Raw genomic sequence first — 13,760 nt, forward strand, 5'->3', positions numbered from 1 at the left:
TTTCGTGTAGCTCCAGACATCACAATCAAATTTCGTGTCACTCGGAGACCCCGACTCTAATCCGTGATATGATCCGTGACCCGGACTCCAATCCAGATGTGTGGTCACGTTCAGAACAGCTGGCGGACTGCTTCATCAGGTCAACTGCTAACGCCGCGCGTGCAAAACCGCTGGGCTTAAACACGCATATTGCAACATGTGATACCCACACGAAACTTGCGGCTGTACATTACCCCGTGTGCATGGACATTGTGTGATAATGCCAACTTGCAACGCTGCCGGCCCAGGAACGACGCAACGCAACATGACCCTAAGAACGGAACGAGTGCATCTACTGCAAATGTCGTATGGCGTCCTCAACACATTAGTCATGTGACAAGCACAGCAACTGCACTCCAGCATGTTAACGTACATTTGATCTCATTATGAATTGAGCCTGTGGTTGTTTTGCGGTCGTGTATATATCAGGCGGTGCACGTGAGCGCAATGCCGTCAGCAGCGGCGCTGGTGCTCGCTGACGCTCCCCGTCTCCGGCAGCGGAGGAGCCGACGGAGGAGGAGCTGGCGCTGGCCGCGCTCCATCAGTGGTCGGAGGTGCCCCGTATCGGCTGCAACCTGGTGCCGGCCCACATCGAGACCCGGCCCCTCTACAACCCCGAGAAGCCGGGCATCGAGCAGGTGCGACCCCGGGCGGCTGGGCGGGGGGAATGCCGAATGAGGGGCGGTACCCGGGCAGCTGGGCGGGGGGAATGCCGAATGGGGCGTTCCCCGGGCGGCTGGGCGGGGCGAATGCCGAATGGGGGCGTTCCCCGGGTGGCTGGGCGGGGCGAATGCCGAATGGGGCGTTCCGCGGGCGGCTGGGCGGGGCGAATGCCGAATGAGGAGTGGTACAGCGACGCCGTGCGGAGCCGGTCTCCTTGAGGCGATTGGTGTAGCATGGCTCACTTCCATGGAGTAATGGGTTTGCCTGCAAGATTTCGTGATATGTGTGCGGTCGTGTTCGTGATTGTCCGTGACAAAACAGGATGGGTGTGGCGGATGTCGTGGGTCGGGTGATTTCCGTGCTTCGTGCTTCCCGTTTTTTTACTGGTTGACAAGCAGGCACCATGGTTTCAAGAGTTGCGTTGGCTTTTCGTCCTCGGCGAATGACAGCTGATGTCTTCCTTAGGGAAAGCTGGAGATGTGGGTGGACATGTTCCCCATGGACATGCCACTGCCGCCGCCGCCGGTGGACATCGCGCCGCGCAAGCCTAAGTCCTACGAACTGCGTGTCATCATCTGGAACACCGACGACGTGGTGCTGGAGGATGACGCCTTTTTCACCGGCGAGAAGATGTCGGACATTTATGTCAAAGGGTCAGCAATGGGCTTTTATTCCAGAGAGTACATTGATGTGTGAGTTGAGTTTTGCTCATAGGGTGCTTTTGGTATCTCCTAATTAGCAGTTCCAGTCCCTAGTTGTACCTTCGTAAGTTCGCCACAGCTGCTGTGGTCGCCATTAGGGGCTGTCCAAGCTATGACATGTTGATCAAGCGCTCTCATCGTCGTTCACTCGTTTCCGTTTTACTTATTGCCATCTAATCAGGCAATATTGATGAGCTAGTGTATCAAAAATGGACTGTGGGACTGGAAGTAAGCCTAATATCTATTGATTGGTCGAAAACAAGGCGAATTCAAATGTTTAGCCAATGCTATCACAAGTGTTGGTCCATATGCCACTGTTACGTAAAACCCTCGTTCTCTGCTTTGTGTATAAACACACTAGCAAACTTTCCAAAGTAACTGATGCGCCAAACGATGTAATTGGGGTCTGCGCTTTCTCATCTCTCTTTCTCATCTCATCTCATCTTTCTGTACCGTCCACGTTTTAAACGCGTCAGATACGGACCAAAGCGTTCATCATTATGGGAGTGAAAACTATCAGAGGAAAGCGCAACTCACGTTAGCCTATCACACCCCAAATAACAATGCATCTGTGCGTTCGCCCGTCGGAGATATGCACTTAATTGAACTGCAACGGGCAACTCGATAAAACACCAATTGAAATGTCTGGTGTTGCCTTCACCAAGCTTAAGGCTACGGCAGGAGACCACATCACCGGATCACTTGAGAGCAGACGGTGGCAGTTATTTTTAATTGACATTTCGCACGATTCTGCCTTAACTTTTTCTTTTGTTGCTAATATTGGTCATATTCCTGAGATTTCTCCTGACGCAGTTCCCAAAGATGCGTTCGTGTCGACAGTATCTCCCCAGGCCATACCCTCTCCGCGTCACCCCTCCTCCAACCTTTCTGTGTCGCGCCTCCATCATTCATCTCCTCTCACCCTAAGCATGTCCTTCCCGCCTCCCTCCCTTCCCCCGTTTCTACTGCAAATTGCCTTTGTTGTCGGTGCTGTCACCGTCTCGCCAGGTCATCGTTCACTGCGGGCCTGTCCTGCTGTCGGTACTTTAGCCGTCCCGCCAGGTTCTTGACGCCTCTTGCTCAGCCTTCACTGCCGGCCTGTCCTGCTGTCGGTACTCTCGCCGTCTCGCCAGGTTCCTGACGCCTCTTGCTCAGCCTTCACTGCCGGCCTGTCCTGCTGTCGGTACTCTGGCCGTCTCGCCAGGTTCTTGACGCCTCTTGCTCAGCCTTCACTGCCGGCCTGTCCTGCTGTCGGTACTCTCGCCGTCTCGCCAGGTTCTTGATGCCTCCTGCTCAGCCTTCACTGCGGGCCTGTCCTGCTGTCGGTACTCTCGCCGTCTCGCCAGGTTCTTGACGCCTCTTGCTCAGCCTTCACTGCCGGCCTGTCCTGCTGTCGGTACTCTCGCCGTCTCGCCAGGTTCTTGACGCCTCTTGTCCAGTCTTCACTGCGAGCCTGTCCTGCTGTCGGTACTCTCGCCGTCTCGCCAGGTTCTTGACGCCCCTTGCTCAGCCTTCACTGCCGGCCTGTCCTGCCGTCGGTACTCTCGCCGTCTCGCCAGGTTCTTGACGCCTCTTGCTCAGCCTTCACTGCGGGCCTGTCCTGCTGTCGGTACTCTCGCCGTCCAGCTAGGTTCTTGACGCCTCTTGCTCAGCCTTCACTGCCGGCCTGTCCTGCTGTCAGTACTCTCGCCGTCTCGCCAGGTTCTTGACGCCTCTTGCTCAGCCTTCACTGTGGACCTGTCCTGCCGTCGGCACTTTCGCCGTCTCGCCAGGTTCTTGACGCCTCTTGCTCAGCCTTCACTGCGGGCCCGTCCTGCTGTCGGCACTTTCGCCGCCTCGCCAGGTCTTCGTTCGATGCCCTCTTCTTCTCTCTCTCTCATCCGTCCTCTCTCTACTCCTCTCATCTCTCTCCTCTCTCTCTCTCTCGCGCCCTCATCCGTTCTCACTCTCCATCCTCTCTCTCTCACTCCTCTCTCTCTCCTCCTCTTCTCTCCTCTCTCTTCTCTCTCTCTCTCTCTCTCTCTCTCTCTCTCTCTCTCTCTCCTTCTCTCTCCTCTCTCTCTCTCTCCTCTCCTTCTCTCTCTCTCTCCTCGCCCCCTCTCGTCCTCTCCCCTTCTTTCTCTCTCGCTTTCTCTCTTCTTTCACATTCACTTTCGCCTTCACTACATGCCTCCTCTGCCACTGGCCCTCTCACCGCCTCGCCAGGTCTTCGACGCATCTCTCTCAGCTTTCGCTGCGAGCCTCTTTGCCTCATCGCCTTACCAGGTCCTCCATGCTCTCTGTGCGCTTGGCGGCCACCGGCTCCGCCTGGAACGGCCTCGCTCCGCTCTCCCAGGCGGCCCTCGGCGCCGTGTCGGACTTCGGCCGGCACCAGGTGGCGAGTCCCAGCGCCAGCACGCACCCCACTACCTGCGCCGCCACCACGACCAGCTGGAGCACAGCCATCGCGCCGTTGACGTAGCGGCTGACCTTGTGGAGGATGGCGCCGCAGCCGTCGGGGAAGATGAGGCGGGCCGCCTCAGCCGGCTTGGTGTGGAGCGTGATGTTGAGTAGCTGCTGGCGGTCGCACGACGCGCGCCGGCAGCACCAGACAGGCACGGTCAGGTTGCGGCGCGGGTAGTCGCGGTAGCTGGTGGTGCCGCAGCACTGGAAGCGCCGCTGTAAACTGCCAATCCCCAGCAGCTTGCGCCGGACGGCGAGCTCCATGTGCCGGATCAGGAGACGTCCCTGGGGCCGTTGCGCCAGCTCGTCGTCAGGGTTCAGCGAGGCTAGCGCTAGGGAACGCAGCACAGTTTCGGACGGGGGAGTGCCGTTGCCGCGGAGACTCTGATCGGAAGAGTTTAGGGCACCTCCTTCGCCGGCGACGCCAGCGTCCGTGATGTTGCGTCCTCTGGCGGACTGAATGCCCGTCTCGCTGTTCAGAGGAATGTCGTGGACGTGTTTGCCTTGGAGAGCGAGCGCACCGGCCTGGTTCGGACTGGGATGCTCCGCACCGGTCATGTGTCTCTCCGACGACGCGGCTGTGGGACGTGCGGGCGGACGCGTCGCATTCCCGAGCGAGTCCGTCTCGTTAGCGTGCTTCCTCACAAGCTCTCTCAGAACCTCGTCCTGCTCTTCCGACCCAGGCTGGGCCTCGGCCACCAGCAGGCGCAGGTCATGCAGGGTATTCTGGTAGATCAACGGGCTCGTCCTGTACATGCTGCTGCCGTTCACCTTGTCTGCGGTGAAGTCCAGCAGATGCATGAGACCCAGCGCCTGCGCTGAGAAGTGCAAGAGCAGAGAGAGGAGGCCGGCGCCGGCGTACACCAGCAGCATCAGCCGGACGTGGAAGCAGGCGCCGGTAGTTCCCACTAGGTTGATAAGGCAGGTGATGCCCGAGAGGGGCGCCAGCACCCACATGTTCTGCAGGCCGGCCGGCGTCAGCCTGGCCTCGCCGCTGTAGTGGTCGCGCAGCGCGGCGGTCGAGATCAGCAGCGTGGCGAGTGCCGTGCACGCGGTGGTGATCGTGATGGCCCCCAGCGCACGGCGGAACGTACGGAAGCGCGTCATGGGGCTTCAGTGGCTTCGGGTACGGCCGACCAGCGTTGGCCAGCAGAGCAGAACGCCGACGCGCCGTACTGCCATCTGGAGGATGGAGCGGGAAGCTGGATGGTACCGCCGCACGCGAACGGTGGCGGTTTCGTTCGTTTGTGTCCCGTTATGTGGGACCTGGTTTTCGTTGGCCACGGAAGCGTTTCAGAAGCCGGTCTTTTCGATTAACTCTTCTAATCACATGGCGATCGTTTTTCGTATTAGATACATTTGAACACTTAAAATTTTATTTATAAACGTTCTCTGCAGGTGTGCAACCTGTCGAATCTTTACAATATGCCGCAATTATTGCTAAGAATTTAGGCAGTGATTGGGAACCTAAAACAAAATGTGTGACGTAACGACGGAAATCAACGAAAACACACGCTTAAATTTTGATGGTGGCGTGCGAGACTGTAGGGGCATCTTTCAGGAAAGAAATTTGCTAGCCACGTATAACGAAGCCGGCATTGCAAAGCCGGTATTAACAAAGATGGCTTCGGTCATCGGAAGAAAACTCATTGGTCTTGCTCATATATAGAGGCCCTATATGGTAGGAACCTGGCCTGGACCCCCTCCCCCAGCATCTCCAGCAGAATCTCTGGTATGGCCAGCTGTCAGACGTGCGTGTTATGCCTCGCTAATTGCATGAAATATTAAGAAATCCCGAACTATATCTGTGGCCTTTGATTTTTTTCGCGGTGAGCACTAGCAGTCATCTGCGTTATAACGAAACAAAGGGTGTTCTGCGCTTGTGATTCGGACTCGAGCTCTCGAATCTGCGTCCAACGCACTATCAGAAGACGTGAGATCACACTTGACTTACCTGCTCTGCCCCCCCCCCCCCCCCCCCCCCCCAGGTGGGTGAAGGGCCCCGAAGACTGCCAGTGCACCGACATCCACTACCGGTCGCTGACGGGTGAGGGCAACTTCAACTGGCGCTTCATCTTCCCCTTCGACTACCTGGTGGCTGAGGAGAAGATCGTCATCTCCAGGAAGGAGTCGCTCTTCTCCTGGGACGAGTCGGAGTGCAAGATCCCCGCCCGGCTCGAGCTGCAGGTGAGCACTCTGGAAAATGACCTCCATTCTTCAGTACCGTGCCGACGGCCTCGCTGCGGTTCCTTGACGATGCCCGTGATGGCCTCGGAGGAGGCAGTCATGCCGATCTTGGCAAGGACCTTGATGGCAGCTACGGTAGCCTGGCTATGTTCATGATGATGTCATGGAAGTCCTTGCGTGACGACCCTATCAATGTTTTGTATCGTCCGCCATGCTGGGTAATGACAACAGCCATTTCTGCTGATGCAAGTCCGAAGCAAAATTATCCGCTGTGTGACAATGACGATGGATGAGTGTCACTGTGTGTGTTAGTGTCAGTGTCAGTGTCAATGTCAGTGTCAAGCGGTCGTCGTATTTCGGCGTGAGCTCTGAACTTAAATCCACCAATGTAAATAGCTCTGAGACACTTATCGGCCCAACATAAAACAAATTGCGTTGGCACGTGTTCATGCAGCAGCTAGCGAACCTGAAGCTCGAGCTGCCCTTCACGGCAGGTGTGGGATGCCGATCACTTCTCTGCGGACGACTTCCTCGGCCAGATCACGCTCGACCTGAACCGCTTTCCGCGCGGCGCCAAGTCCTCCAAACACTGCACACTCTCGCTGCTCAAGAACGACGGCTCCGTGCCCATGGTGTCCATCTTCAAGCAGAAGCGCGTCAAAGGCTGGTGGCCGTTCTACGTGAAGAACAACAACGAGGAGATGACGCTGACGGTTCGTGGCTCGGCAGGGCAGAGATGTGTTGAGTTTCGTAGCGCCGTCTCCGTCCATTGCTTTCTAGGATAGGTGCCTTCTGTCTGATGTCACTCATGCGTATCCGTATGTCGGTACAGGCAAAAGGTGTTTCGTTACATTTCCTGCCGTCATGGCTTTCGCCACGGAGAGAACTCAGGTACCCTCACAATTTTGAATTGATTTAAATTTTGAAATGAGATTTTGAATTAGGCTTATGGCGGTGCATGAAATGAAACGCCTTGAAAAAAATAAATGTCGACTTCCTCCAAATTTTTAATCTATGGCAAGGGGATTGCTTCTCGCGTAAAGCCATGACACTCATTGCTATCTTATCGTGGAGCTCGGACACCCTTTATATATATATATATATAGATTATATATATATATATATAATATATATATAGATTAATATATAATATATATATATATATATATTGTGTGTGTGTGTGTGTGTGTGTGGTGGGTGGGTTGTTTGTGTGTGTGTGTGTGTGTGTGTGGTGGTGTTCGTGCGTGCGTGCGTGCGTCGTGCGTGCGTGCGTGGCGTGCGTGCGTGCGTGGCGTGCGTGGCGGCTTGCGTGCGTGCGTGCGTGCGTGCGTGCGTGCGTGCGTGGCGTGCGTGCGTGCGATGCTGTGGTGCGTGTGGTGTGTGTGTGTGTGTTGTGTGTGTTTTGTTGTGTGTGTGTGTGTGTGTGGTGTGTGTGTGTGTGTGTGTGTGTTGTGTGTTTGTGTGTGTGTGCTATGTGGCTTACAGTTTTGACAGTGTCGTCAGGTTTGTGAACGCCGGAGAGTGTGTGCTGCTGTCACGTCCGCAGTGCATCCTCTCTCCCCTCCCCCCCAGGGCAAGGTGGAGGCGGAGATTCACCTGCTGACCTCCGACGAGGCCGAGCGGTCCCCGGTCGGCATGGGCAGGAACGAGCCCGACCCCCTCGACAAGCCCAAGTATAGTGTGGACACGTCGCACACGGTGGTGGGCTGTAGCGTGCAGTTAAATCGGGGAACACGTTGTTGTAGACGCCGTTGAAGCGGTGGTTTTGTTGTTCAAGCAGTGGTTGAATCGCGCATGACCACATGCGCGATTGATGTCTCAACAGGCCGTTGAGACACTCTGGATGCGTAAGTTTAGGTCCCTTAGATAAGCAGTGCGAGTGAACTTGGGTGTATACCACGTTCTTCTTGCCACTTAACCCTGGGATGAGGTGGAAGGTGAAATGCCATTAGGCCTAATGAGAGACATGTCGGCGAAGCCTCACAGTGGTGAGAGCGTGTGTGTACTGGCAAATACTTCCGGAAAACCGTACACTAAAGCTCTTTAAAACTGAAGCCTGTGTTTCATGAGAAGCTCGAATCTGTTCGTTGCCTGAAGGTGACACATAAAGCAATGCCTTGTTCCTTCTCCTTGTTTTCACGAATGATTGCAAGGTGGTGTAATTTCTGCTGGTCTTGTGGGTAGTTCTTGACTTCCACCACAACTATCATATTTCCATGTCTGTGTTTTCTTCAGCCGGCCTGATTCGTCATTCATGTGGTTCATGAACCCCATCAAGTCGATTCGCTACATCGTCTGGCACAACTACAAGTGGACCATCGTGAAGCTGCTGCTGGTGCTGGCGCTGGCCATCCTGCTGCTCCTGTTCTTTTACAGCGTACCTGGCTACTCCGTGAAGAAGCTAATGGGAGTGTAATGTGCGAGCCAGCTGTGGGGTTTCGAACTGTGGCGTTTCGCTGTGGTCAACGCCATCGACGGATAGCGCTGGAGTTGCAGTACGGCTGGTATAGCTGGCACTCGCGCAGGTACCTTGACGTCTGGTGGCCGCCCACCACCAGCCAGCTTCTACGAAGAAAATGGAAGCCACGACAGCTCCAAGGCTGGAGAGTCTCCACTGCTGGGTGACCTCGCAGGTGTGCTCGAAGCTCCGTGATGGCGACATTCAATGACAGTCACATGCTGGTGCACACAAACAATGGAGGCTTGGGAGCGCTGTCCTCAGTTTTCATCTGGCCGTGATGGTTTGTAGCTGGTGGGAATTATTCGCGGACAGACACGGGGTGTACCAGTCTCGACAGCTTCTGTGACCTCAACCGAAGATTGTGACAGATGTGATGCTTTAATTTGAAAAACTGACCTGTTCTTATGCGTGGCCATGGACACACCCTCCCCTTATTCGCAGCACTAGCCCAGCCACTTCGAATTTCCAGTGAAAATTACTGGATTGCATACCAGCGCGTACTCATCCACCCGCGAACGGCTCACTTATGGCCGACACCCTTTCTCAGCTTCCGGATGATGTTTTGCTGCATTTTATGTCATAGTCCACCATAGTTTCCCGTCAATCTATACCTTTTCTACCATGGGTCCACCGGTCAGTATTAACGCATCGCGTTTTTGTAGGTAGGTAGGTGGTGCAGTCTGCTTCACCATCCCTGCGACGCACTTGGCTTCCCTTCCCCGTCATGCCTTCTTTGGTTTGGCCTTGGCTGCAGCAGTTTACCGCCCTGGGTCTCCCAGCTCTCGTAGGTAGTCAGACATCACGTGCGTGTTTCCCTTAGTCTATAGCTCCCTGCCGGCCCTCTGGTCTCCTGACCCCAAGTAGGGTATGTGCAGACACCCAGTGGGTGCGTCGAGCCACATGCGCCAACGGTAAGAGCCCCGTAGTGGTCCTGGAAGCTGAAGACAAGAGTCACAGTCGCGGTCTGAAGACAAATGCTGCATGAGTCGGCGGGTTGGGCCGGCCTGAGCTCAGAGCTTTTGTGCACGGATTGCACAATGGCATACACATGATGACAGTCTTTCGCTTCTAGTTAGCCTGCTTTTAGATATACTTAATTAGACGACCAAAGCTTGGATTTAGCTGTTTGAGGTATCGTACCCGCTCATTAGTACTTCACTGGGGTGGTCATCTTTGCAGGTGCGTCACGGCACCGACGTGTATTTTTAGTCGCCGTGGGTGGACGTTAATAGTTGAACATCCTCTCGAAAATGCCTTCGTGTCGTATCCCTGTCTGTACTTTATAGCGCGTATGATAGATCGCAAATGGAGAGAGTAAATGTCCGGTTTGAATGTCGTGGCGTGTAGAAGTGTTCTCAGGCAGCCGGCTTTTGTAGTCCATGTGTGTTGCTGTCATCAGTCAAACAAAGTTTTAGTCGCTGTTTCATGCTCGATACCGCGTGGGATCGTCAGTGATGCTCGGCTTGTGCTGTTCGACCAACGCTTTTTTGCTCACAATTTCAAACGTTTGCAAGACGAAAGTTTCGTTTTCCAAAGTTTAAATTTCGGCCGCTTAACAGCAGCCGCTTTCAAGTCACAAACTACTGGATATTTGTCACAGGTCATTGGGGTATGCTGACTGCGTGGTCCGAATATTCTGCTACTTCTGAAATGGCCCCTTTGACCACAATCACTCAATATGCCAACACGCACTTTTCCATATGCTTGATTTAGAATGCCTTCACCGTCGTGATTGTGAGACATGATTGAAGAGATGCGCGTGTGCGATGGGGGTCGGTTGTTATCCTGTATCAGACACGTCAGGACGCTTTCGCGTGCGTTTCCGGGCACTATGATTCGGTCTGGCATACACCTTTACGTCCCATCCGAGCGCGCGTGCGAAACTGTATGCTTACGAGAAATACATCCCACTACCCGAACGCTGCTGCGCACCACCCTGTTTGTTGACTGTCCAGCACGCTTCAGTCAGATTTGATAATTAGCGTTGCGGTCACACAAAGACCGGTCCAAAGCGCTCCTTGAAGAGAGGTGCGTGGGGGAGGGGTTATGCGGGCTTGGGGGTCGAAGTCCAAAAAAAGTGTCTTGTTTGGCAAAACACAAAAATGTCGGATTTGTGCGTCCTTTTACCTCAAGCAATGCTCCAAAACAAGCCTTCTTCATTGCAATTTATAACAATGTCGTCAAAGTCATAGGATGCGTCTTCCTTCTTACGGCAATTTGGTCCTCATGGAGTCCATTGGTCCATTGGTCCTCATTTGGTCCGGTTATTCCCTCAGTCCGCTCGCGGATAACCTGCTGCAAGGCAGCGGCGCGGCTTAAGCCCACTTTATTTACGGCTTACTATATTTTATTCAAGTTATCTTACAAGGTTATACTCAAAGCAATCTCCATCTGTTCAATAGCTGTTTGTCCTCGGGGATATTTCCAGGCATTTTCAAAAAAGCCGTGATTGAACCCATCTTTAAAAGTGGGGACTCGCAACTTGTAAATAACTACAGAACTATCAGTATTTTGCCGTTTATGTCCAAGATTCTCGAAAAACTTATATATAATAGACTCGTCCTTCATCTAAACCAAAACCAGCTAATTCACCAAGATCAGTTCGGATTTCAGAAGAACAAAGGTACTTACATGCCAATTCTTCTTCTGCGGGAAACTATCACTAAGGCTTTGAAAACGGGGAATATGCGTTAGGTTTGTATTTAGATTTGAAAAAAGCCTTTGACACTGTAAACATTAACCTTCTTCTACGTAAACTTACTTAATATGGTATTCAACGAAAATCTCATGAAGTCATTTCTTCATATTTGTCTGGCAGAACTCAATGTGTAAAAATCAGGAATTATCTATCAACAATCGAAAACGTAACAATGGGGGTACCCCAAGGATCCATTCTCGGCCCAATCCTCTTTTTAATGTACATAAATGACTTACCTAAATTAAGCAGTAACATGATTTGTCTGTCCTACGCTGATGATACTGCGATTGTTTTCAAAAATAAAAGTATTGTCGTACTTCAAAACAATGTCAATACGCTTTTGCTTCTAATGACTTCTTGGTTTGCTGCTAATTTTCTCTCCCTGAACGTATCAAAAACATTCACACAGCATTACACAACCCTTTCTTCGCATTTCCGATTAAATATGCAAATTAATAATTCACCTTTTGAAGAGAAAAAAGAAATTAAATACCTTGGTGTTATCATTGACATATCTCTTAAGTTTACAAGCCACACTAATTTTGTTGCAAGCATAGTAAGTAGAAATATTGGAATAATAAATAGGGTTAGGTACTTTATTGATAAAACAACGTCACATCTACTCTATAACACTTTGATTCTTCCCTTATCTAAATTACTGCTGCTTGGTTTGGGGCATAAATTATGCTTCTCAACTAGATCGGTTGGTAATTTTGCAAAAAAGGGCTCTGCGTCTTATAGAAAATGTGTATCCTCCACAAAGCTCAGAGCCAATCCTTAAAAGATACAAAATTTTGAAGCTATCGGATATTGCTAAATCTCAAATGTTACTTGTGATGCACAAATTTTTCACTTTACAGCAAACTGCATCATTCGATTTAATGAACAATCTCTACGAATCCAATGATATGGATATGAGGCGAGCAAAACATTTAGACCAACCTTTCTCTTATCGTAATTATAGACTATTTACAGCATCTTGCCTCGGCCCTAAGCTGTGGAACGACGTTATGGTTTCATATTTTCCAAGAATAGCCGATATCACTGTTTCAAAAACCATCATTAAGAACATCATCCGCAAGCATTTCGTGAACACATATTAACGCAACCAACATATTTGAAGACATTGCCATCCTTGTGCTGTGCATATCCGACGCACTTCATATTTGATCTCCTTCATGTTTCATACTCAATTTCTGATAAAAGTCATGCACATATACCCAAATTCACGGCGCTGGCTCCGGGAGTCCTCCCAGCAACAAGCTCTGCTTAGCTGGGTGGACTCCCTAGACATCCAGCTCAAAACCCAGCACAAAAATGACCAGGTAATTGCGCCTCCGACTTTTGACTGTATAGCCCTTACTAACACGGTGAATTAAGTGGTTGTAGATTATTGGGCGGTTGTAGCGGGCTGTCATTAGCTGACTTTGGCTAATGACTACTTTAAGCCTTTTCATCTATGATTTTTCCCTACCTATCATCATCAGATGACTATGATAGATTATCCTATCACATAACACAATTCCTTCGGGTCTGCTCCACCTCTTCGCCTGTTTTTTTTTACGTTTGTTTCATCTTCCTAGCTGGGAGTGCCGCGACCTGATTTTATGTTTTCTGGTGTTAACGTACGGTTTACTGCGTCGCTGGGATTGAGGGAGGGGCACTCCTGGTTACATGTTCTTGGGTAACGACGTAGAAAAAAATAAGTGGGGCAATGTCGAGCGCGTGATGAAGTGCGCACTGCGGGGTAACACTGCAAGTCCCAAACGTCTTCATGTACCCGTTGGAGTGGCCGGCAGGTCTATGGGACCGGGTGCGTGTTGATTTATGCGGTCTGATGGACGGCCACTTGTTTCTGATCATTGTGGACGCGCACTCAAAGTGAATGGATCCCGTCACGACAGCTTCCGCCAGTCAGGTTGGGCAAGCCCAGGTAGTCTTTTGTGAACTGGGGTTTGCCACGAGTGTTGTGCCCGAATAACGCTGCGTTCTTCATTTGCCCGGCGTTTGAGGAACTTTGTACCTTAAATGACATCCGTTATGTGACTCCGGTAGCCTACGCTCCAAAGTCGAACGGCTTTGCTGAAAGGTGTGTGCAGACTTTCAGACGAGGCTTTTACATCCAGCCAGGCTTGATTCTAATACAAGTCGTTCGTTTTTGTTTTGTTTTGTTCCGTTCCAGCATAGGAGCATTCCACACTCAACCACGAAGGTGTCTCTGGCTGAACTGTTGTCGGGGCGACCGTCACGCGCACACTGATAGGCTGCGACCAAACTTGAAACAGGATGCTGTTCAAACGACAACGGTCTCAAAAGGGGCATCAAGACCGCAGTTCAATGGCCAAATCGGTGGACGCTGATGTTGTCATATTTCACTTGGGTAACGTCTGTAGGTGCCTGCAGGGAGCAGAAGGGCGGACATGGTTGCCAGGTGTTGTATCGGAGGTAGATGGTGTAAAAGTGACTGTGCTGTTCGACGGCGGACAGGTGGTACAGTGAGACGCGGACCATGCTCGACATGGTACAGCACGTGGGCAGCGGGTCGAGAAACCATCACGGACCGAGAACG

The 13,760-nt window shown here is 52.0% G+C and overlaps 1 protein-coding gene across 1 annotated transcript in view; it reads left to right on the top strand.

Moving 5' to 3' along the window:
* LOC119105419 (otoferlin) overlaps window positions 1-10,402 on the top strand; it is a 283,009-nt gene extending 272,607 nt beyond the window's left edge. The window contains exons 37-42 of the mRNA XM_037228883.1: window positions 538-677; window positions 1,168-1,355; window positions 5,834-6,032; window positions 6,527-6,745; window positions 7,605-7,705; window positions 8,268-10,402. Coding sequence (XP_037084778.1) covers window positions 538-677; window positions 1,168-1,355; window positions 5,834-6,032; window positions 6,527-6,745; window positions 7,605-7,705; window positions 8,268-8,448 — 1,028 coding nt within the window. The 3' untranslated portion in view covers window positions 8,449-10,402. The remainder of the gene's footprint in view (window positions 1-537; window positions 678-1,167; window positions 1,356-5,833; window positions 6,033-6,526; window positions 6,746-7,604; window positions 7,706-8,267) is intronic.
* Window positions 10,403-13,760: the final 3,358 nt, after the last annotated feature.

This window comes from Pollicipes pollicipes, unplaced genomic scaffold (assembly GCF_011947565.3).
Source record: "Pollicipes pollicipes isolate AB1234 unplaced genomic scaffold, Ppol_2.1 Scaffold_6138;HRSCAF=7277_pilon_pilon_pilon, whole genome shotgun sequence".
Classification (NCBI taxonomy): Eukaryota; Metazoa; Arthropoda; class Thecostraca; order Pollicipedomorpha; family Pollicipedidae; genus Pollicipes; species Pollicipes pollicipes.